Here is a 26,379-nt window from a genome sequence, read left to right on the forward strand (position 1 = left end):
GGATACAATGACGTACCTGGGTGTGACCCTGGACTACCGCTTTAGCTGGAAACCCCAGATTGAGGCTTTATATCTTAAGTTTGTCCGCCTCTCGGGTTGCTTATTACAGGAGCAAAAAAAGTCCCTGACCAAACGTATTGCCCCAGTGATAAAAATGTACGAAGCAAAAATGAACACAGCCATATTATATGGCGCTGATGTGTGGGAGTATAAAGATTTGTCTCTCCTTGTTAAGGCACAAAATAAATTCCTGCGTAATTTGGTGGGTCTTCCTCAATCTACACCCACCAAGCCACTGCTGTTAGATTTGGGCTGCAAACCCTTCAATGACTTGGCTCGTTTCCGTCTGGTGGCCCTATGGCGACGGCTATGGACTACTCCAGAGCTTAGCCTATTTGCCAAGGAACTGGATGAAGTTAGGTCATTGTGGGTGGCTTCTCAAATCCCCTGGCTAAGGGAAGTAAAATCTGTGCTGGATGAGATGGGTCTCAACCACCTTTGGTCCAATCCGGGGGATTCCCTCTTTCCCCCCTAAACAGGATATCAAGGATTTATACTGGGCCACAGTAAAACATCTAGCAGTGGTCCAGTCGGATTCTTCTAACCTAACTGGGCATTTTCTGGTACATAAACTGACCCCTTCTTTAGAATCTTACTGGGATGTGATCACTAAAACCCTCGACCGGAAATTATTCCACCAGTTCCGTGTCGGATCACTCCCAGTCCATTCTTTTGCTGGGAAATGGTCTGCAAATACAAATTATACCTGTCCTTGGTACCCTAATCACCCGGAAAGCATGGGTCATTTTTTCTTTGCATGCCCAGCCTACCGTGTACTGCGGTTAAAATGGCTTAAACCCATATGTAGTAATCTTGAAATCAAAGGGTTTTTAGAAGCCATGAGGATATTTCGCACTAACACTTCTGAAATGGTGGTGGTTGGTGTGGCCAAGTATCTAGGCTGGGCCTGGATTATTCGAACTAGGAACTCTAATGTCTCTTAATGCCTGTTTTTTACATATTTTATAAAGTTGATTGTTATTATAACTAGAAGTCTTTATTAAATTGTTTATTAAATTGTTTAATATCTTTTTTAAATGAGGAAAACTTTTAGATGATGATCGTTACTATGGTTTTACAAAATATTGGTGTTTTTTATGTATTGTCTTTTATGAATTGATATTCGAAATAAAGACTTTTGAACTGGAACTGAACTGAAACAGATTTGTGTATAGGAAGAGCAGGACATGATTTTGCCCCATGCCCTGCACATTTTCTACTGACTTCCTGCTTCATGACGGCTTTCAGACAAATCGTACAAGGTACAACATTTAGAGACACCGAACCAAGATCATGGAGACTTCTTTCTTCAAAACCACTCTGCAGTCGGCTGATCCCTTCATCATGTATCATTGCAAGACCTTCAGTTCCCTGGGCTAGTGGCACTCTTCGATGCTTCTCTGTGGCTACTTGCTTTCTATTATCCATGTTCATTTATTCCCTATCCTTGGGAAGGTAAACAAACACTGCTAGCTTCTTCTTGATCTAATGATAGGTTGTAGCGTCTATTTATTCTTGTTAAATTTTACCTACGCTAGCAGAAAGGAAGAGTGGATTGGGATGGTATTATAAATGTTGTGGAAATACAAATATGTCCACCTTGGATGGGAGTCTTCATTGACTCCCACAACACAGAAAATGAAGGCACTCCTCATCGGTGCTTTCGCTACCTCTGGACGCAGTTGCCAGGGACAGGTTCAAGCAGTGGCGTCACTAGGGTTGGTGTCACCCAGTGCGGGTAACTCATGGTGTCACCCCCTCACGACTTACCCCATGAATCCATGATGCCCCCCAGATACCCATACACGGCTTTACACAGGGACTAAAATGCACATGGCACCTGCGTGTCATGTGCACACACGACGCATGGCACCAGTCTACCCTTGCCCAGTTAGACACAGGTTTACTGGCAGCACAAGAACCCTACATGCCCGTTCAGGGCTACACTGTTTCCGGGCATAGCATGATACGTCTGCACGGACTCGGAAAGATGCGCACAGTAACTTATGGAAACATGACACCCACATGCAACACCTAGTCAGTGGGCAGTACGTTAACCTTGCACACAATAGCGCAACTACAGACCAAAGCAGTTTACTGGGTATATCGCACGCTCAGACACAAGGAGCATAGGTTGTAATCCCCAAAGGGCATACTTTCAAACACAGCAAAGGGAAGAATGGGGGTGCCACTTACCAGCTGCAGAGGAAGACAAGCGTGTACCTGGCGCTGCAAAACCCTGGTTCACTTCCCGGTCGGTTAGCCAGAGTTCAGCCTGCAGGGACTTCTTTGTTCCTTTAGTTTTCCTGAAATGATTCCTCGTGCCCACATCGCATGGATCTCAAGGGTGGAATCCATCCTCCCCTTTCTTGGTGTCGGGTCTGGTAAGATTTCTGAGGCTGTGGAGTGTTTAGCAGTTGGATGCCCTCGGCCTCAGTGCGCTTTAAAATGGATGTATAACTTATGAGCAAAATAAGTCTACACCCTAAAAAGCGAGGACTACAATCTGTAACCACCTGTACATATTAAACATTGCCTCATCTCCTAAACTGCCAGGGACCATGAAACCCTGTCAAACCTGGCCGCAGGTCACGACTCACGGGCAGTGTACCTCAACTCTGGTCATATAACCTCTGGCCGCTGATACGTTGCCCCATTGCACCTGTCATGTACGCTCTTGTGCTGTCTTGTCGTCACATCTTCGGCCCTTTGAGCATGCCACAGAAGTCATTGTATACTACAAGTTTCACTATCGACCAGCATATATATTGTCTCCACAATATCGACTTACACTATGTCATCTTAGGTAAGTATATGCATATGTGGATTTCAAATAATAAATCCATGTTAACTTCCCAATAGATGCTTACCTCAGCAATATGTTGATATTTGAAATATATGCAGCTCGATATTCATAGTGATATTGTAATACACCCCCTTTGGTATTATTCTGCATTACAAGCTTTCACGTTTTCCATATTTAGGTCACAGATTCCAGTGCGTTTTTTGTGTGACTTTGGACCTGTGGGACAGTCTGACAACGCACCTACTGCTGATGGCGTTTCATCACCGATGCAACCACATCAAAGTTGGTAGTGGACACTTTTTCATTGTGAAATTATCACAACAGTGCCTTTGCCTTGCTGTCAGTGGTGTTGATTTTTACAATACTTCTGACGTGCGCATGTGTAACGACTGCAGGGTGTGTGTGTAACAATATCAAATGCACGCATCTCCTTCAGAACTGTCTTATATAAAATAAGTGACAACATCCTGTTTCTTACTGTGCAGCGAAGCGAAAGGTGCAGCCTTGCCCATTATGGCAGGCACGCCACGCCACATCACCAGGGGGCTTGGTGTGCCAGAGGATGCTTCCTCTTCCTTCCGCGCGGGGTCTGCTGGCCAGGACCTCGGATCACGGGGACACGAGCCGAGCTTTGAAGGGGGAGCAGATGGGGTTTCAGAGGCTGAGGCGAGTCAGGCGCTCCCCAACAATCGAACGGGTTTCTAATTACAAGCAACTGTTGGGGCTCGCAGGCCCGGCTACTGCAGGAGGGGACAGGCATGAGCAGTGATAAAAACGGCGGGTCCGGAAGCCACGTCACGTGAATGACGTTTCAAACGTAATCGACGTTTTGGACGCTGACGTCGTAGCCTAATTGGGACAATAATCTTGGCCGGCGGCCGGGTTAGGTTCAACGGACAGTAATATTATTTTGCATTCTGGTGACACGGACTCCGTGAAACCAAAATGCAAAATAATATTACTGTATGTCCAACCTAACCCGGCCGCCGGTCAAGATTATTGTTGACACGGACCACGGTGTCACCCCATTTTATGGTGTCACCCGGTGCGGTCCGCACCCCCCGCACCCCCCTAGTGACGCCACTGGGTTCAAGTTTGCCGGACTCATAGTGCTGATTGAGTGCTTTCTACCGCAAAGCAAGAATAAATAGCGATTAATTTCCTCCAATACATAACGCTTGCAGGCCCACGCACTGAAAGGGGAACAATTACTACTCCATTTTTGCTGCCAAATGAGCTGATCAGAAAAACAGGGAGTTTGCTGTGTAAATCAGTCTTAATTTCATGTTTGCCATTAAAAGGCCTCTCCGTCTCAGTTTACCCTCTTTTTGTTTCACTTCTTCAATTTGCAAAAAAGGGGGGAGTTTGCTCCTCTTAAAATTTCACTTTGGCAAAGCCCATCATTTGCATCTGGGCCAATAAACCGCAATTGTCATAAACATTTAAACCAAGAACACATTTTGTTCCCTCTTGAAGCTGTTAGATTACAGCCCTGCACTGTGTACAAGAACCTCTTCTGCCAGCTCCACTAAGTCTTAACAAGCACAAGAAGTCTATCACGTACCTGCTGCTGCACATATATCTCAAGGCCCTTTTTTTTCCTAACAAGATTGGGGAACTAACATTGAAATTCCATGAATTAAATTAAATGAAAAGATAACTTATATAGCGCGATGGCTACCCTAAGGCGTCCCAGCGCTGCGTAGGTATCGGATGAGGCAGAGCTGCTACAGTTTATACCGATTTATTAAAAAGCCAGGTTTTAAGAAGCTTTCGGAATGTCGGCAGTCTGGACTCTGATCTGATTGTGAGGGGGAGCGTGTTCCAGATCTTGGCCCCCACATCTAGCTTTCCTAATTCGAGGCACTGTGGTGAAGAAGGAAGCCCCAGATCTAAGGTGTCTATTGGGGTGGTAGGCGTTCACAAGGGGACGGTTAATGGAGGGACCTGTTCCCCAATAGGACCTGTGGGCGATGCACATGGCCTTGAATTCAATCCTGGATTTTACCGGGAGCCAGTGGAGGTCCTTTAATCGGGCTTTGACCGAGACTAGTCAGGGAATCTCTAGAAGGGTCCTGGCGGCACAGTTTTGGATAATTTGGAGTTTGTTTAGTGTGGACTGCGGGGCCCCAAGGTATAGGGCATTACCGCAGTCCAGGCGAGATAAGATGAGCCCTTGTACCATGATCCGTCTTGAGTGGAAAGGGAGGAGGGGAAGAATCTTGCGCAGTAACCTCAGGAGCCCGAAACAGGTGGCAGATAATTTAGTGGCCTGGTGGTTGAAGTTGAGTGCTCTGTCCAGCCATATGCCGAGGCTTTTGATTTGTTCTTTGGGTAGGGGGTGGCAGCCTAGGCAGGAGGGCCAGATTGGGTCAATAGGTTTATTGATGGTATTTCCTAAGAGCATAATCTCTGTTTCCCAGTTTAGTTTTAGGCAAGATGAGGTCATCCATGCGGCGACCGCTTCCAGACATTTGTATAAGCTATGATGGAAATTGAATGGGGGGTCCAGTGCTACCACTAGCTGCGTGTCGTCCGCATAGGTGACAATCTTCACTCCAAAGGGGCGGATGATCTCAGCTAGTGGACTTAAATAAACATTAAAAAGGGTGGGGCTTAGGGAGGAGCCCTGGGGCACTCCACAATTCAGGGGTTTGCTGGAGGAGGTGTGTTCTTTCTCGAATATCTTGTATGAGCGATCTGTGAGAAAGGATTTCAACCAAGTGATTGCCATTCCCGAGATGCCTATCCTCCTTCTGAGATGGTGGAGTAGGATGTTATGGTTAACAGTGTTGAAGGCAGCACTAAGGCAGAGGAGAATGATGGCCGTTGACCCACTGTTGTCCAAGATCCTCCTTGCCTCCTCCGTCACTGCGACCAGGGCCGTTTCTGTCCCATGGAGGGGCCGAAAGCCTGTCTGTGAGGGGTCAAGTATGGCGTTTGACTCTAGAAAGTTTGTTACGACTGATTGGACATACTTTTCTAGTAGTTTGCTGATCCAGGGTAGCAGGGAGATGGGTCTGTAGTTGGAGGGGTTGTTCTGATCCAAGCTCGGTTTCTTTAGAAGGGCCTTGACCATGGCTTGTTACCATGGGGGCGGGACAGTGCCAGTGTGGAGGGAGGTGTTGAGCACGTCCAGAATAGTAGGTGCAATTTGACTAGAGATCGGGATGAGAACTCGCGGAGGGGCCGGGTCATTGGGTGAGCCTGATTTGACCTGCTGCATGATACTCTAGGGTCTAGGTCTAGAGAGCAACTAGTAGGAGGGGTGTGTTGCGAGAAGAGAGAATTATTAGTTTCTATTTTGCGGAATAAAAATTCCGCTAGTTCGTCGCAGTGAGCCTGGGTATTACGGTGCTCCTTGGGAGTCTCTGGCAGTTTAAGGAGGGATTTCGCTATTCGGTAAATCTCCTTCGGCTTTGAGGCTGCCTTATCAATCTTTTCCTCGAAGTACCTTGCCTGCCCAGTTTGATGCTAGTTTTATAACTTTTAATTGCTGCCCTGTAGGCTGTTTTTCCAGTAGGTGAATAATTGAGGCGCCATTTCCTCTCAATTTTTTTGCAATTCCGTTTGGCGTCTCGTAAGTCAGTGGTGTACCACGGGGCGGTCACGTTCCCACGTTTGGGGTTGGTACTTTTAAGTGGGAGCACCAGTTCAAGAGATTTGGTGATCCAGGTGTTATAATTTTCGTTATAACTTACTTTTGCGAGTTCCTGTTTTTTTTTTAGCTCGAGCCCTGAGCCAGCGCTGCTTTGTGGTTGATCTGATCTGGGGGTAGTTCTGTACGGGAGAGAATATCCACCCACTAGCCGGCCCATATGTTTCATTGGCTTGTGTGTTTGTCCTTCGTAAGGGCTTTCTTCTGATTGATTATGAGGCTTGTTAGTCCTTCCTTATTATGGCCATGTCGTCATCTGTACCCTCCCATGGCTACTGGCCCCTTTACTTCGAGTGTTACACTGAACGGTATGTGTTAATCAGACTGTGAGCACTATCTTTTTCCGTGCCTTCTCACCCCCTCTTCCACCTGCACTCCCGTTGTCCGTGCCTCCCCCCTCCTCCCATTTGTCCGTGATGCAATGCAATAGGTGCTATTGCATTGCAAATGCTTGTTATTGGGGAAGGCTTCATCTTCATATTTATTAGTTCAGCATAGCATGTCTGATATGGGGAAAATTCAGGCTCACGTGCTCCTTGGGGTGTCACCACTGGTATATCGGCAAAAGTTTGAAGTAGAAAAAAAAGCAATGTTTGAAACTACAGCTCTCCTCTTAGGACCGAGGTAGGGAACAGGGACACTCAACTTTCACCTGAATCAGTCAAGCACAGTACTATTGTTCAGTCACAACGTTTTAGCCAGCAGCATCTCACATGGTGTGTTTTTTAGCCAATACAGCAAGAACAGCAGTACCACAACTCCCAGAATGCAAATGGCGATTGGCTAAACACCAATAGTCACTGAATGTCACTGAGGACACAGAGATACTTGGCAGATATGCCGCCAGCGCTTAAAGGGGCATGAGCCGATAAGGGCAAGTTGTGAGGAAAGACGATGCGCATCTTATGGGGCAACACCATGTATACAAAGTAAGGAGAGAAACCAGTCTCTCGTCTCTTCAAACTTGCACAGGTATTTTCCCATTGCCCAGTGCTCGCTCTCCTGACACCTTACTCCCTTGGGTATAGCTCCCTTTAAGACAAGTAGTCTCCGAGGGAGTGACAGGACTGCAGTGGGACTGGTGGTGACGTTCCAGTAAGTCACATAGCTTCTGATAGCTTCTGCCCGGTTCCCAGGGGAACAGATCAGTCAATGTGTTACCTGCTCCAAGAGGCAGGAGCACGTGTCTGGCCCAGTGCGGCAGGATCTGGAAGTGTGGAGTGCGGAGCCTGAGTGGCATCTATGCACCTGGAGACCTAAGGAGACGGACCTGTGCCAGGTATTGACCACTTCATCAGACACCTTCTCCTACTGGCGCCAGTGTCACCTGAAACTAAAACCCACTTCACTTGAGGCTCAGAGGGTCCGCACCTGACCAGAGACTGAAACCCAACCACATTTTCCTCACACCCAACCCCAATCACCTTACACCCTGCCCCCTGAGACAATCACCCCTACAGAGCACACACCTCACCAGAGACTGACACTCACCTTAGACAATCACTTCACACCAACCAACGTAGACTATCCCCCTTGCAGCCAGGGCAGGCACCTCACCTGAGACTCACTTTCAACCATCTGCGACAATCACCTCACACCCAACCACCTTCAACAGTCACCTCACAGCCAACCACCTTCAACAGTCACCTCACAGCCAACCACCTGCAACAGTCGCCTCGCACCCAACCACCTGCGCCAGTCGCCTCGCACCCAACCGCCTGCGCCAGTCGCCTCGCACCCAACCGCCTGCGCCAGTCGCCTCGCACCCAACCGCCTGCGCCAGTCACCTCGCACCCAACCGCCTGCGCCAGTCACCTCGCACCCAACCGCCTGCGCCAGTCACCTCGCACCCAACCGCCTGCGCCAGTCACCTCGCACCCAACCGCCTGCGCCAGTCACCTCGCACCCAACCGCCTGCGCCAGTCACCTCGCACCCAACCGCCTGCGCCAGTCACCTCGCACCCAACCGCCTGCGCCAGTCACCTCGCACCCAACCGCCTGCGCCAGTCACCTCGCACCCAACCGCCTGCGCCAGTCACCTCGCACCCAACCGCCTGCGCCAGTCACCTCGCACCCAACCGCCTGCGCCAGTCACCTCGCACCCAACCGCCTGCGCCAGTCACCTCGCACCCAACCGCCTGCGCCAGTCACCTCGCACCCAACCGCCTGCGCCAGTCACCTCGCACCCAAACGCCTGCGCCAGTCACCTCGCACCCAACCGCCTGCGCCAGTCACCTCGCACCCAACCACCTGCGACAGACACCTCGCACCCAACCACCTGTGACAGACACCTCGCACCCAACCACCTGCGACAGACACCTCCCATCCAACCACCTACGACAGCACACCTCCCAGCATAGGAGTGGAGCAGCAGCCAAGCTACCTTTGCCAAGCCCTATCTGGTTCCACATTGGCTTCATTCTATCCACCTTATGTGAGGCCAGCTCTCAGGTCCACAGCAGGGCCAAGATTATCCTTGCACAGCACTCATCTGGGTCTATCACCCCACAGTTAGGTGCCATCACCCACCTAAGAACAGCATCCACTCCATCTAGGATCATATTAGTCATCAAGACTCAACCCATGTGAGGCCAGTAGCAATCTACATTTGGATCAGCACTATCCAGCTGGAGAGCAGCGCCCATCTGTGACCAGTGAAGACAATTTCACCAGGGACCAGTACCCAGCTAGAGTTAACAGCCAGCTCATCTGCAACCATCTTCCTGGTCAAGCAGTGCCAGCCGGCAACCAAAATGAGGCTAGCACCCATTTGTGACCAGCACCTACCACTTGTGTGGAGACTCCAACACATTTCTTTGGGCGTTGACACCCTTACCCATGACTATTTGTAAAGCTCGTGTGGGCTTACCAGCCTCCCTGCTTGGAGGCAGCATCTACCTCTGACGAGCACTTACCGCCTCATCTGGAGACTCCCACACATCACGGTGGCCGCTGGCAACTTTACACATGCCCATTTGTAATCCCCATGTCGCTTCGGTAGCCTCCCTACTTGGAGGCAGCATCTACCTCCGATCACCACCCACACCACATTGGCTGCTGCCTTCAACATCAGGAGTGAATGCTCACCTGTGTTGAGGGCTACACAACACCGTAGCATTTACCACCCTTAGGCTTGGGACACTCACAAGTGGCAGGCATTCGCCTTAATAGAAGCAAAATGTTTGTTTTGTTCTCTCACCACAACCAGTTTCAGTCTTTCCTAACAACCAGTGTGTGGAGGGGTTGTGGTCACCTAGGGACTGCTAAACTTCTGACATCCGAGGTTTACGTGGGATGAAAAAATTGGGAGGGGCCTTTCAAATGGGTGTGGCTTAAAACACATAACCTAAAAACCTTTGCTGAGCATAGCGTGTTGCCTGATTGGTATTTTGCTGCTTCAGTCATTGCATCCAGATATATGATACAACAAGTAACATTACACCTACAACAAGCCAGGACTTTTGGATTTGAAATGGGTGTTAGTTGCCTAACATAAATAAGCAACAACTTTAGCTTCCTTGTATATATTATAAAAAATGCTTCAGTTCTGATATGGTGCGACTGTGAAAGAACTATAACAAATCTCTTTGAAGTTTCATCACAGGCAGTGAAGGGTGGTACTACTGCAGAGTTAAGATTAGTTTTTCACCTTGAGGGTGAGGGCAAAAATGGAGAGCCCGATAGGGACCCCTCTCAGCACCTGCTTTTTAGACCTGCCGGTGCTGAGCACCAGCAGTATCCACCCACTGACATGTACAACCATCCAGTCCACTTGGATCCAGTGTGCACATCACTCCATGGACAGACTCATTCACTCCACCCTTCCCTGATTCTTGTTCATAATGCTCACTCTGGAATGTATTTTAGCTGGCAGACGTCCTCAACTTGGAGATGTGCATGCATACTCTCGAACCATGGGCCAATGTTCAATCCATTTACGCTGAATTTACTCACAACAGCATTTGGGGGTGGAGCGCTCCCCATGTTTTTTTGTCTGTCCCTCAGTCACCAATAACCCACCCGGAATTTAACACAAAACTGAACACCGTCTGGAAATGACTCATACTTCCCTGAACTGTGGTGAACATATACCCCTTTGTATAGCTTTATCTTTAGCGCCAGGACAGAGTTTGGAGCAGCTGTGCGTTTTATAAATGTCTGTTCATCATCATCATCATCATCCTTCTTAACAAAGAACCTGAAAGCACCTGGTGCACTATGGACTGATTCCCACATCACATGGTGCTGGTGCATATTCCCCCAGGCACTTGTCTGTTCCATCTTCCCTCTACCTCACCTAGGCATGCCCTTGCAGCCTCCTTGAGTCTTGTCAGATTAACATTGTGCCAGGCCTCATCATAAGTCATGAGGTGTCTTGCACAAGTAGCCCAGCATTGTCGCCTCACGTGGCAGGGGGTTCTACTATTGTTGCCACCTTTCCGACCTCTTACTTTTAGCTCTAAATATGGGGTAGGCCTCAACCTTGTGTACACTCTCTCCAGTGATTGCTTTGCAGACCAGTTCGCCTTCCTTCGCCATTGGCTTGCATGCACACCCGCCTCAGGATCTTACCTCCTTGGCTAAAGCTTTTTTTCTTTTTTGCAGTTTTATTTAGTGTTAACTCAGAGGGCGTTGGAACGCTTTACATGAGCACCAGTTGAGTTACACAAGGTCAGGTTCATTTTCTTTTTCAGGAAAGGTAGATTAAGCGATTTGCCCATAATCACAGGGCGTTGAGCTGAAGCCGGGATTAGAACCTGGTTCCCCAGTTCCAAAGTCGGCAGCTCTTGCCATTGCACCAACTCCTCTCCCAAGGCTTGTACTCTCCACACATTGAATGGTTTTTGGCTGAATCATGCTCATAGCTCCCATCTGCTCACCTTACCTGGAGCTTGCATCAGCACAGTTGTTTGTGCCCTACCAGGGCTTGCCTGACCTCGTGCATGCTGGGAGTTTCTTTATTACTCTGCACCCAATGCCCTGTCCCCATCTTCCTCTAACAAGTGACATGCAGAACCAGATCACACTAAAACACAAGCTCTGGCAGGTCCCCTGACAGATTCCCACGCTAACCCACAACATATCAGTGGTTCTCTGATTCTACAGGATTTCTGCACCAACACACCCACCTGGCTGTACTTGAAAGGACTTTAAAATGTTGCCTTGGGCTTAGTGTTTCTCCGTAATAAACACAGACTGCTGACCTTTAACACTCTATCAAAGGTGACTGTTTATAAATGGCTACCTTGACTCACGTACCTTATATTGATTCACAGATAAATAGAGTATTTTACAATACGACTGCTCTCTCTGGCAAAGGACAACTTGCTGATGAGCAAAACTCCGTAATAGTACTGGTAGTTTAAAAAAAAAAAAAAAAAACATTTTAGCTTGGATTTGCAGTGTTTTGCATCCTCTGTGGTGCTAGGTCCGGGACACGTATCAAACTGTTTATTCAGAGAAAGCTGTTCTGTAGTCTTTCTCCAAGTCGCCTGCCATGGATGTCATGCTGCAAGAAGAATGGCCTTTTTTAGGTCGAGCCTGGGCAGCACATGTGCTGCCCTACGAGATATGCTGTATTAAAGAATGGGCTTGAAGCCCCGCCCACTCCCCGCCCATATTTGTCTGGCTTGTGTCCCTGTCCTTTATAAATGCTGACTTCTGATTCGTTAATAGGCTTGTTAGTCCCTCCTTAGTACCGCCTTGTCTTAATCTGTAACCTCCCTATGAGGACTGGCCCTTTTACTTTGGTTGTTACATGCTATGTCTTATTTAGTCTGGAAGCACTATTTTCTTTAATGAGTTTCTCCTACTACAGGCACGACATGCTTTCCTGCAACTTTCAGCGCGCCATGCCCTCTTTCACTTTCCAAGCAATAGGTCTTGCATTTACAAGAGTTTGAGCTATTGGCATTGTAAATGATGATTTATTTTATTTATGTGTTAATTATCAAAATGGATAAATAAAAGGCATTGTCATTTACAATGCCAATAGCTTAAACTCTCGCAAATGCGAGATCTATTGCATTACAAATGCTTATTTAAACTCCTTTCCCGTGACGTTTATAAAATTGATGCAGCGTCTCTGCATTCGAGTTGCCACGGTGTTGAGTACACTTATTTCCTCTATGATACTCGGGAGCGCACGTGCCATGATTTAATTTTCAATAGTTACAAAGAAATATCAAGACATATTTTCTTGCTTCTTATACTCGTCAGAAAACATGCTACAAAACTTCCGCCTAGAATCACTTTGTGTCACAGAAAAAGGAGAATAATTTGGGACAAAAACCTGACAATGGCACATTGTGATCAATAAAAATGTTTTTTTCATGCAAGTTCTGTGTTCAGTGTCGAGACAACAGAGCGAGCGGTTTTACGATGCATACACAGGGTGATTTCATTTTAATATGACAGCGAAGGTTAAAATTTCCGTTCCCACTGTCATTGTTTCATGCCCTTCTGTTGTGACTCACGTACCAACTTAACTTGCAATATGCTTGAGAGACTTGGGGATCTGCGTGGTTTGTTTCTTTTGGGTTGTTTTGGATATGTGTCTGAAATTCATTCGAGCATAGGGGTACGCTAATTTACTAAAATGTTATGGTGAAACTTCTGATTCTGTTTTTTTAGAAGACACTATTTCTACCGCACGATATCAAAAACAGTACCAGTAATCCACAATGCATGCTCTTCCGGTGAAAGTGACGATCTATAAGCATTTCACAAAAATAGAAGTTAATCGTGTTGGACAAGTGCTTTTGCGCCAGATCTTTAAGTATGCGTGTTCAGTCATTAGATCTTTGGCATTCCATCGGGCAGTAGCTCAGCGTTTGCACTTTTTGATGAAACAGATGGCAGAAATATCTAATCTATAATATATCAGTCAGGACATCACCGTGCCATCTAATCTGGAGATCCAGATCCTATTAAGCTGTCAACCAACCTTTCTGTTGAAAGAGGCAACACAGCCAGTGATCCAGATCCTGACTATAGAGGAAATGCTAGATGACCATTTCAGCACTCCGAGATAACATATTGGCCACGCCAACTGAACACAGAGCATGAACTTCCTAGAATATGAACCAGGAAATGAGGGATAGTTCTCTCATCAGATGCCATTTCCCTGGATATGACTCTTTCGTCTGGATATCTCTGAAGACTGCCACTCATAGTCTGAGTCTACGAGGTAGAGTAGTTATTCTCTGATAATTCAAGACCAGTTACTCTCTCAACCCCGCAGCTTGGTGCCTCAGACACCCTGCAGGGGTGTGGAATTTAATAAAATATCTACTTGTCCATGGGGCAGGTTGCTTCATAAATCTACTTGTCCTGTAACAAAATCCACTTGCCCCTTTGGTGCCATTTAGTGCAGCGACAAATTAAGGCCGCAATCTAGTTATATAGGAACTCTGATACAGCCTCTCTGATTATGCCAGGGCTCATACCATAGTAGTGTTTGAATACTCGCAATCTGCTTATGTTGTCACATTTCCGTAGTTCTACGTACTGGGGCTGAAGCTAGTGATATGCAATAGTTCCAGGGTTAGAATGCCCCTTTGAGTCTATGCAAATGTTGTAATCTCCATGTTTTAAGGGTTTTCAACAACTCTAATATTTTCCTATACTGAGAACTGTTGTAAATTTACTCCTGACAATGACAGACGTAAATCTTCTTCCGGAGTTGGGAAAAAAGTGGTTGGAGGGAAAGTGAACTTGCAAACAGACAGATTTTCACATGAGCAAATCTACACATTCATATTTGCTCATGCTAAAATGCAGTTCACACATATTTTCTAGTAGTACTACTTCTTGTCCTACTTCTGTAAATCCTTTGGAATTCACGAAAGCCGTATAGCTACACTTAATGCAAGGACATATACCATGGGTGCACTTTTGAAACTTTAATTAATATTTGGGCCTCTCGCTCTCTCGCTCTCTCCCGCTCTCTCCCCATCTCTCTCGCGCTCTCCCTCTCCCCATCTCTCGCTCTCTCTCTCCCCATCTCTCTTGCCCTCTCTCTCTCTCTCCTTCGTCTCTTCTCTCTCTCCTTCGTCTCTTCTCTCTCCCCGTCTCTCTCTCCTTCGTCTCTTCTCTCTCCCCGTCTCTCTCTCCTTCGTCTCTTCTCTCTCCCCATCTCTCTCTCCTTTGTCTCTTCTCTCTCCCCATCTCTCCTCGCTCGTCTCTCCTCTCTCCCCATCTCTTCTCTCTCCTTCGTCTCTCCTCTCTCCCCATTTCTCTCGCTCCTTCGTCTCTCCTCTCTCCCCATTTCTCTCGCTCCTTCGTCTCTCCTCTCCCCATCTCTTCTCTCTCCCTCGTCTCTCCTCTCCCCATCGTCTTTCCTCTCTCCCCATCTCTCCTCGCTTGTCTCTCCTCTCTCCCCATCTCTTCTCTCTCTCCTTCGTCTCTCCTCTCTCCCCATCTCTTCTCTCTCCTTCGTCTCTCCTCTCTCCCCATCTCTTCTCTCTCCTTCGTCTCTCCTCTCTCCCCATCTCTCCTCGCTCGTCTCTCTCTCCCTCGCTCTTCTCTCTCTCCCTCGCTCTTCTCTCTCTCTTCGCCCCGCACCCCCCACCACACCAATAAGGTTTTATTGCTAAACCTTGAAAACGTGTACACATTTTTATACTGGAACCACTGTCAGTAGTACAGTCTGAGCTTGCGACATTTACTTAGAGCAATCACCATAAAAATAAAGGCTTTCAATTAATGCACCATATATACAAGTTTGAACAGCATTAAATAGGGGCAAAAATATTACCTTAACTGCAGTCAGTGCCCTTCCCTGATTCATAATGTGGTACTGCAAACTGGCAGCCAAGGGGTTTGTGGTGCAGGGGGTTGGGCCTACTCGTCCCAAGGACAAAATACACATGTAAACTTGTTGCCCTTGACCCCAATTAAGATGTCCTGGGCTTTGGCTATAGGAATGCCACATCCCTGACCCAGAGTAGGTAAGTGTAAGAAGGAGTAAGTTGAGACAAAGGGCGAAGAAGAAAGTTCAATGTAGGATGTGCAGAAAAACAATCAAGCCAATGAGAAGAGGATGCTTTAGTAAGTAAGTTTTTGCAAGATTTCAATACTTTGCTTGGTTTCATGCGCTGCTGAAGAATGCCTTCAAGCTTTTCGACCTGCCAGTACATAGGCTGAAAAACTGTGATTCCTCTGGTTTTGAGGTCCATACAACGTGGTTTATCAAATCCTTTTCAGTCATCGATGTAAGGGAGGCTGAAGCCAATTAAGCTCCAAGTAACAGGCTTATATTTGGTAGTACAGTACCCTAGAGGCAGCACCAGGATGCTTAGACTCTCTGTGAAAGATGGCAAGCTCAATGTTGGCAACTTAAATACAATACAATACAATAGCTAAATGTGGAATACCATCTTCCATTGACCGAATCCCGGAGGATAGGAAATGCAGAACCAGAAGTCACCATTTGTGAGAAAGAGGGTGACAGTGCTTAAGCTGCAGTTATAGCTTTGGCAATGGACATATCAAATTGTTCTGCAGTTTGGCAGGTGAGGCCATCTTGTGGCAGCAGGGTTGGTGAAGTATAATGTGAAAAATAGGGACCCGCTGTAACTAATAAACGTTCCTAAGACAGGGAAAATGCAATTGGCAATACAGAATCACTAGGCAACATATAGATCAGAAAACAATTATGACAGTCCCCAATTAAACACTGGTGAAAGTCAACTCAATGTACCAAACTAGTATTAAAATATAATTTTATTTTTATTGAAACGTAATTAAAAATGTAGCTCAATTCATGAATCAATCACTGGAACAAATATTACAGATGACGATCCAATATGACCTTGCTCTAGACAGAGGTCGAATGCTTGTTAGTGATATTTCAACTCTTTGTGATTACAAAACGCTTGCAAAAACATTCAATGTAAATGGAATTATTCACTTCGGTGCGAAAAGCAAGTTGAATGCCTATTAGTAATATTCCAGCTCTGAGTGATTTTACAAACGTTTTGTAATCACACAATGTAAATTGGATTATTCACTTCAGTGCGAAAGCATCACTATAGCTGGGAGCAGTACATATTCACTTCGGTGCGAAAAGCAAGTTGAATGCCTATTAGTAATATTCCAGCTCTGAGTGATTTTACAAACGTTTTGTAATCACACAATGTAAATGGATTATTCACTTCAGTGCGAAAGCATCACTATAGCTGGGAGCAGTACATACACATTTGCAGATAAGCCACACTGTTGGACTTGGCCCTTCTGGCAGGTTCACCCCTGAACTTTTTGCTTTTTGTATGTGACCTGGGGATGGTGATTCTTGGTTTCTGCGCACTTTCACTGTGTCCCAGTGGAAAGTGCGTGCGCACTCTGAGTGGGTGTGGTGAGATAGGCCTGCCCTCCCATAGGAATGCATGGGGAATGTATGTGTCCCTGGTAGTTCCTGATGCGTGAGGTGTGCAGGCTCGAGTCTGGTATGTGCGGACTCGTGTGATTGAATGCTGCGCCATGGTGTGTGCAGCGTGTTTGTGTCTACTATGGAAGTGCCACTTCTAGAAGTGTACCTGTCTGTGCAGTGAATGTGCTGGCTTGTGATTGGCTGGAGCTGGCTGGTGTGCCAGGCTCCATGAGTCATGATGGGTCTGCCCCGGTGGTGAGTGTTAAGATTAGCATGAGTGATGTGAGGGAGGAGTACACCTGGGACCTGAATAGGGCTGGGCTTTCCCCACACAATGCTGCCTCCGCCCCCTGTGGTGCGTCTAATGTCCCTAGCCTGGCCAGTGAAAGGAAAGGGTGGTTGAGCACATCACAGTGCTCCAAAACCAGCTGCGACTGGTTTTCCCCCCACCCTGCACCCTGAGACAAAGGAATTCACTGTATAAAAAGGGGCTGTGTCTCCTTACAAAATGTTCTTGTTTCCAACTCGAATCTACCAGGGGCATGCTGGTACTGGGGCCCAGGGGAAGGCTTGCCTCCCTGGGCCCTGCCCAGCCCCTGGACTGCTGATGTCCTGGACTCCTGAAGGACTTTGTTGCTGACATTTCTGCCACTAGCGCCTGGGAGCGCTTCCTTTTGGCCCCTAGCGCTGGAGAGCGCTTTATTTTACACTAGCGCCTGGGAGCGCTGGTTTTGCCTCCTTGCGCTTGGGATCGCTTTATTTTGCCTTTGGCCTGGTGCCCGGTATCTGTGGCCGTGTTCCAGCTTATTTGGCTTGCGGGAGCTTACCTCGCGTTTTAGTCCAATTTCGAGGGTGCCCACCCCTCATTTGGTGCTGGAAGTCCCGCGGCCGGCCCGGGGATCTCCTGTGAGGCGCTGCTCCCGCCTCATACCCCCAGGGCCGCGCTGCCATTGGCGGCCCCAGAGATGAATCGCCGCGCTGCCATTGGCTGCCCCTGAGAGACCAACCCAGGAAGCGGACGGGAGCCCACCCCGCGCTCCGGTCCAAAGAGAGAAGAAGCAGGCCGTCCGCGGGGCTCCCGTGTCCCGGTAGAGCCCCGCCTGCTGCTCAGTCCCGCCTGCCGTCAGAGAGACCGAGCCTCCACTGCAGGACCGGGTGAGTGAGGGCCTGTAGTGTTGGATTGGGAGGAGGGGGAGGCGTCGGGGCACATTGCTGGTGCCTGCCCCCCCTCCCCCAGTAATGCCTGCTGGCCGTTGTTGGTTCCGTTGTTCATAGAGGCCCCGTGAGGGCCCAGGCATAGTCCGTGAGCAGCCCCGAGAGGCAGCGGGCCGCTCAAACGGTGTCTGCGCTCCCCCAGAGCAAGAGGCAGGCGGCCTGTCGAGTCGGAAGGGCTCCGGGGGCATTGGTGTAATTCAGAGTCCCCCGAGAGGGACTCCAACGTCGGGGGCACTTCTTACGAGCCCGGAGAGGCTCCGGGGCATTTCCTTGTTTTGCGAGCCCAGAGAGGCTCTTGGGGGGCATATTTGTTTCATCGGAGCCCAGAGAGGCTCAGGGCACAATTGTTGACCTCGAGTCCCCCAGGGAGGGACTCCAACGACGGCCGTTTAATTGATCAGAGCCCACGAGGCTCACCCGGGCATTTTATTGATCAGAGCCGGCAAGGCTCACACATGGTTGTGGCCCTATTGGTCCTCAAGGCCCCAGAAGAGAGCCAGGAGGCACGCTGGTGCCAGGCTCCGTTACAGCTGCCCAGCACTTAGTGGGCAGCTGCTCCGTTTAGGTTGTGAGCAATCTTTCTTTCCCTGCATATTTAGGCCCCCCTGACATTGGGACACAGGGCGTCCTAGCCCCCTGAGAGGTCAGTTGGTCTAGGGGCAGTCACAGGTTGTGACCTTATGTGATTTCTGCGCAATTGTTCTTCCTGCACCTCTGAATGTGTTTTGATGCGTCATGTGCCTTGTTCTTGCAACGCTGAATGTATGTTTAAGCATCATGTGTTTTCCTTCCCTACACCTCTGAATGTTGTGATGTATCATGTGTAATATGTTCTTGCTTATACCCCTAAATGTATAGTGATACTTAGGTGGTTGTTTTCTCCTAGTACAGGTGTTACTAGTGAGGCCCTGGTTCCGTGCGTAATATTTTCCTAAGGTGGATAGGGTTGCGTAGGTGGTATTTACCTCTTACCAGTAGTTACTGGTTGTGTGCTCTATGTTTCATTTTTGTCCTACAGTGATTATTATTCTAAAATCTACAAGTACATATTCCTGACAGTGGTCCCTGTGGCCCTGTCCTGTACATATCCCCTGTAAATTCTGCCCGTGCCTGTTGGCACATTGTAAAGTGTGTGTTTTTATCTAATGTGTTTTAGTGTAATACAAAGGCTATTTTTATACATAACCTTGTGTGGAGTTTCCTTTGTGGTGGGCCTTGGGTGTTGTTGCTGGGTGCACGCTTATCTTACATAGCCTCCGAGTTTAGCCTGACTGCTCGTGTCACGTTACCAAGGGGGTGAGCAGGGGTTATCTTGGCGTGTAACTCCCTTGCCCTGACATAGAGTGGTGGTCTCTGACTGACTTTGGCGCAAGCCTTGGCCAGCCAGAGATCCCATTTCTAACACACACTAATACAGAAAGAAAACAAACATTTAATTGAATAAATAACTGTGGCACTGGTCCCTCAAGGTACCGACGCACGTTTTGGCGAGTGTGCCGCCTTCATCAGGAAACCACGTTAAAAAGCATTATCTACAAAAATGAGGTAAAGGTACATTAAGTTGGTAGCATCTCTCTAGTGTACAGGAGTACACTCGATCAGATAAGAAAAACCTGAATTCCCAAGCCACCAGATGTGTTGACTAAATGGAAAAGAAAAAGGAAATTGTGCTTTAATAGAGATCAAAAAAGATAAGAAAAAATATAAGAAAAATAGGGGTTCTGACTGTATGTAACCTAAAGTTTCTCATAAAACCAGAGAGGAAAGTGTTAAACTAGAAAACCCATACGAAGAGTAGCACGTTTTTGGGCACCAGAATCAAATGATATGGAGGGTATTCATTATAACGAACCGTCTCTTTGGAAAATATGTCAACAGTTGGAGTTCATATTATACAACAATATTTGGATGACTTCCTTCTGTACTGCCCCTGATATATACTACTGGGCTTTGTACCCACACTGTAGACACGCAAATGGATAGTAAGAAGAGTGTGAGTGATGAGAATTGAATATGTATGGTATAAGAGAATTGGGTTGTGAGTAGGAGTGGTTGATGAGGTATGAATGGTGTTTTGAGTGGGGGGTGAGAATTATCTTTATTTTTGTGCTGTTTCTTTCTTATATTTCTGATTTAATATGGATTCTGGATTGTTATGTTTATTGAAATGATATTACATTTTGTATTACATATATATAATTACGTAATTCACGCACAGTAGTCTATTTTTTGTATCCCATGTTGGTTTGGTCAGCACGCAGGAATTTATTATCCCATTAAAGAGTAAGATATACAGCTTTTGGACATTAGCGGTTGGGGGTTCTTCCTTTGTTTCCATTTCAGGTTCTGCATGATGACTCGATGTCTCTGAAACTCATGGTCTGGCTCCCCTCCTGGCGACCAAACTTGTGCTCCAAGTTTACAAGTTTTAAGTATGGTGTGCAGAGCAGAGATTGTGCCCTTTATCATCACAGGTCTGCCAGAACTGCTGCTCCTTCCAAAGATCCAAAGATGTGCTGAGATATGCGTCATTTTGTGTACACTTGGTAACGATTTCATAATAGATGAGCATTACTTTCGCCTTCCTTATTCTCGCAAAAGATGATTAAACAGTTTATGCAGGGCCTCTTTAGGACATTTCTGCCGGCACCCTGGGAGGTGAATCCTTTCCTAAGTTGGTTCATGACCGCTCCGTTTTAGCTAATTCACAGGTTCTAATTGAAGTTCCTCTCCTGGAAGATGATGCTTCTTCTAGTATTAATATGGACAAAACGGATGAGTGACATTTAAAATTAATTAAAACAAACCCCAATTTCAGTTCTTCATTTTGTACAGATAGTCACCCTACGAACAAACCGGGGCAGACCCATCATGGTTGTTATCTATACGAACTGTTGATGCTCAGATCGTTCTTTCCCAATCTGTCTTCAAACAAGGAACAGACCTGGTAAGACCACGGACTTTGGATTTCTTATGAACTCTTCGTCTCCTTTAGACACCATGGATTTAGTTCAATTAGGTGTAGCCAAGTGGCGGTACCTTTTGCCACGCAAAGGAAAAACACCTTGAAGGGAGAAAGTTGCTGCTCACTCAAAGCAGTGTTGTGTATAGCTTTACAGTATGCTAATGTGCCACTTGATGAACCTTACGGCAACTTGGAAGAACAGAGTCGCATTCCAAACACTACTGCCTAGATCTCAATATATCAGTTGATTTTTCAGCAGGTCATGCAGTTTTGCACACCATGTTTCAGCAAAGTTATCTGTGATTACCACTTTCTATATGATATTTTAAATACTGCTGATTGAAGCATGTGAGCCTACAGAGGATACAATGCTGGAAAAGAAATAGGTTACATTACTGTAATCATTGGCATTTTTCATAGATGCGCTTAACCTTTTTCTAGCTAACTTTGATAAATTCTCCCTGAGCAATGGTGGCTTCAGCCATAGTAGAATGCTCAGCATCTTTATCTTATTGGGTGGATGTTTGGCACTTTCGAATGAAGTGAATGGGCTATTAAAGATGCATCATTATTTTTCTTGTGGACATGTTAATACTATTTACTACTGCATTGGAATTATTCGGATTTCCAGCCTGATATCTAGGACTGATTCATGCATGCAAATATATTAAAGAAATGTGCTATGGGGAACTGTAGTTACAGGTGAGAAACTTATTTCTTCACTTTGATGGAATGATTCTGTACTTGTACATACAGAACAATGATCAGACGATTATTGTAGCAGAATGAACCCTACCACTGAGTAGAAGCTATTCCTAGAGAAATTAACATTTTCTGATGCAGTGACCTCCTTCTGGTGTTTATGTTCTACCTGATCCAACTATAAACAGTGCCTCATATGTGCTCCCTCTTTTTCAAGCTATCCAAATGTATCTTTTTCTTCCTATTGTGTAGGAAAAAGAAGAATTAATAGAAGAATGGCTTCCAGAACCTCTTGTTCCTCCTGTGCCGAAAGATCACCCTGCACTCAACTATAACATTGTTTCAGGGTAAGGACATTTCAGGGACAGTTCTGAATTGCGGTGCTTGAAGCAACATACATTTATATTAAATTAGAACATTGGAATGTTGAGAGCTTTATTGAAAACAAAAAAGGGCTCCGGGCATCAAAGGCATCAGGGAGCCAGAAGGGATTTCAAACCTCTTGTGCCCCCTGAAGCCTTTGTTTTTATTTGTTAGAACATTCTGCCCTCTAGTTGCAGGATGTTCTAATAGCCCTATAGCGCTTTGTATGTGGGCTATATCGGCTATTAAAGTCCTGCTCCCTTGTTAAAGGCCCTCTCCTTCGGCTCGAAGCTTTAACGCTAGAGCGGGCCATTAATAGCCGGCATAGCCCGCTACGGCAGGCTATAAGGCTATACTAGAACACTGGAATGTTGGTAGCTCTAGGGAAGACAATGGAATTGCTCTAGGCTTATTATGGCTGGTATAAGCCTTCTGTTCCAACATTCCAATGTCTTTCTCTGTTTCTCCCTTTTTAATTGAAAGTGTTGTATCTTTTAGTAGGCCAAAGGGTCTAATGGCCTTATAGCCCTTCTGCCTTGGGCTGGACCAGTTGTTAACCTGTTCGGTGCTGAGGACGGCCTGGGGCGGGATGGTTCGAAGCTGTCCTCCCTTTCCTATAGTTTATTTTAGTATTGAGAGCTGGGGAAGAGCTTCCCCATCTCATGAGGCTATGTATTTATTTCGGCTCATTTTGGCTCATTTCACTTTCACTGCTTCTATACTTTGGGGCATATCTCACCATTCCCCCCCCACCACCCCCACCTCCCCCCGAATACCGAGCAGACAGGAGAGGTATCATTGGAAAGGGGATACTTTTCCCTTTCCAGTGGTACCTTTCCCTAGGGGATCGGTGCTTGGGGGATTCCTCAGGAGGGGGGAGGTAGCAGAAAGTCCACTAGACACCTGGAATCTTTTTTTTAAAGGCAAAATGGGTGGCGATGGCCCTCCCAGCCATCCTACAGGTACACATCAACCCAGGATCAATGACAGTCTCTCCACAAAACTCCCATTGATCTTGGTTTGATGCTTGCTTGTCTCGTGCACTAGGCCAAGCTACACAAGTGAGGTATCCTTTTTATCTGGACAAGTTTGAGAACGTTGGGTGGTAGGAATTGTGGGGCTTCATAGTAATTCCTGAAGTTTACGTCACAGAATGGAAGGCAAATAAATGTGCAATTTTAGGCAAAGTTTGAGGTTTGTAGGGCATTGTCTGGAAGAACATTTTAGGGATCCGCACCAGGACTACCACACTGGACTGACCTGGGTGTCTCTTTTTCAGAAATGGCTGGGTGTCGTAGATTTTCCTGGGTGACTGGCGATCTTTGGCTACCAAAAGCCGCTACCACATTGCCAAATCCGATCTTTTTTTGTGACTGGAATTGTTGATATCTCTCCACATTGTGTTTGAGGCCTATCCTGTTGCAGGCTCTAGCCATACCCACACAAGTGAGGTATCCTTTTTATCTGGCCACTCGGGAAATACTGGGTGGTTTGAAATCTGTTTCTCCCTACAGAATCCATAAGTTTTCATCACAGAAATGTGAGTAGAATGTATGTTGTATAGTGACTGTTTGAGGTTTGCAAAGGTTTCTGGGTAAGAAAACCTGATGTGAGCCACAAGTCACCCACCCTAGATTCCCTAAGTGCCTAGTTTAAATTATTTTTACAGGTTTGCTAGGTTTCCCTAGATGCCTGCTGAGATAGGCCCCAAAATTCACAGCTACCCACATTGGAGAAAAAAATGATGTGTTAAGGGCCCTTTCCTGTTGTGAACATCAGGCCTACCCACAGAAATGACGTACCATTTTTATCAGGATACATGTGAGAATACAGAATGGTAGAACTTTTGTTAATACTAATTGTATTTCACTGCATTTGTGCCTTCCAAATGTAAGACGGTGTGTAAGAAAGAAGACATTTTGATAAATGCTCTATAAAATCACACAGTAATAGGGGCACCCACAAATACAGAGATGTACAAATAGCCACTGCTCATAAACTCTGTATCTGATGTCCATTTCAGAAATACATTGGTTTCTTTGATACCCATTTTTTATTCTTTATATTTTATCATATGATTGCTCTATACCTGGTACACAATGAAAAACCATTGTAAGGCGCAGTTAAGTTGTTGGCTATGGGCACCTCGGGTTCTTGGAGAAACTACAAACCTACAAACCCTATATATCCCCACAAGTGGACGAAATGGTATATTGCTTTTATAAATCGGCCAGCGTGACAAGAAGTTACAAATGAAGATGTTTTCATAAATGGGCATTTTTTTGGGTACTCTTTTTCAATATTTTTTTTTATTTCAACATTTAGTTTTTTTTTTTTTTTTTTTTTTAGAAAGCCTTGAGGTATCTACATAAATGACCCCTTCCTGAATTTAGAATTTTGCCTACTTTTCAAAAAACTTATAGCTTTCCCAGATCACATTTGGGGTCGTCCTGGTTTCCATCTCCAACTGGAAGTAGGTTGAAAGCACAAAATAAGGAAAACAGACTTCTATGAAAAATGCCAAAATTCTCAAATATTTTTTTGATTTAGCTCTGCATATTCCTGGTAGCTAGGACAATGGTGGTTTTAGCACAGCAAATATTTAATTGATGACATTTTCTATGGGGGAAAGAAGGAAGCTTTTGTGTGAACATTTTTCTTCTTTTGCCCCCCAAACCATATTTTGCAATATTTTGGCTATTTTCATAGTCCTCTTCCAGGGGAATCCACAATCCCTCTGTACCTTTAGAATCCCCAGTATGTTGGGGGGAAAAAAGGACACAAGTTTGACGTTTATCCCTTATGTGGAAAAAAGTTATAGAGGCCTAAGTGTGAACTAGCCCAAATAGCCAAAAAAGAGATTCACATTCTAGGGGAAACAGGCCTGTTAGCTAAAGGGGTAAAGGTAGTTCCCTCCGTTTTAGGCCCGCCTAAATCTGCGGCTCAGGCCAATAACTCTGGTTCAGAGCCTTTAACCGTATATCTCTTAGCAGCGGGTTATAAGGTAAGAGCAGCTTGGAATGCCCTTTTTAAAGCATATTATACCAATAGTCAGCCTCTACAGTACTAAGCTGTTAAGTGGTATGTTTCTGGTTTCATTGTAAGAAGTGAATGTTTCGGGTCTGTATAGTCTGATTATTATAGTACTATCAATTTTTCTTTCAGTGTATAGGCCAATCCATCTCTCTAATACCACCTTAATTTTTGTAGGTTTTAAATTTTATGGAGGACATCTGATTGTCAAGGATACAGATGCTTGATCTTTTCTTAAGGAATAATGTTAACATTGGTGATACCTTCATTATGTAGCATGTCCAGAGTAAACTCGCTTATTCTTAATGTTTCTATTTTTGCATCAGAAGATCTACAAGCAGAAATAACCTACATTTGTTTATGTATGTATGTGGACATGTAAAGCAAACCCAAAGCAACTAAGCTCCGGGTTGGATATGAGGTTTAGAATTGAGGCACAACAAAAAGGACCTGATGGAGGACTATAGTATAATGACTCTTGATAGTCCAGCTTATATATTTGCAAATAGTGTAATACATATCAATTACATCATAAAACGACTCAAAAAGGCCCATAGATCTGAAAATCTGTTTAGCTAATTGAGACGTTTGAAATAATACCCTTATAAAATTACACAAAAATCCAGAAAACATTGTCTAAATGTAGTTGTTCTGAAAGTCACTTTTCAGGTTTCGTAAGATTGGAAATGTACTACTGTAAGGTAGAGTAAGGATCCAACTATCTTCTATATCTGTAGGCAAATATCAAAATGGTCCAGTAGGGACTACTTGATTACAGAATTTTAAATTGGTTTTACTAACCTGAACAGCGCTAAGCCTATAGAAATATATTCTGTGGAGGTCATACATGTCCTTATGTGTTTCTTTTTATTATGCAGGCTCCGTGCTTCCTCTAAGAATGAAAAATTTCCTAGCTATCGTAACAGAAAGTTTCAATTCTATTAAGGACAAGGAGGCGAGGATTATGCCATCCTTTCTTCTCTTTATTAAAATAGCAAATTTAAAGTGGACCAATAAGAAAACTTTATAGAAACTTCAACTCCCATGAGCACATGGGCCACAGTGTCCATAACAACCGCCATCCAATCACGAGGCTGTCCACTGTATAACTGGTCCTGACGTCCCTTCCTCTTCCTCTTCTTCTCTGCGAGGAAAGATCTCGAGGGCGTACATCATTCCTTCTGGTCTTGTCCTAAACCAATATA

The 26,379-nt window shown here is 45.9% G+C and overlaps 1 protein-coding gene across 1 annotated transcript in view; it reads left to right on the forward strand.

Moving 5' to 3' along the window:
• The window catches only part of SPTLC1 (serine palmitoyltransferase long chain base subunit 1), a 346,713-nt gene that overhangs the window by 35,915 nt on the left and 284,419 nt on the right, over window positions 1–26,379 (forward strand). Inside the window, exon 3 of the mRNA XM_086961127.1 lies at window positions 22,031–22,125. Within this exon, the coding sequence (XP_086817253.1) occupies window positions 22,031–22,125 (95 nt within the window). The remainder of the gene's footprint in view (window positions 1–22,030; window positions 22,126–26,379) is intronic.

The sequence above is a fragment of the Lissotriton vulgaris genome, chromosome 3_1, assembly GCF_964263255.1.
Source record: "Lissotriton vulgaris chromosome 3_1, aLisVul1.2, whole genome shotgun sequence".
In the NCBI taxonomy this organism is placed as follows: domain Eukaryota; kingdom Metazoa; phylum Chordata; class Amphibia; order Caudata; family Salamandridae; genus Lissotriton; species Lissotriton vulgaris.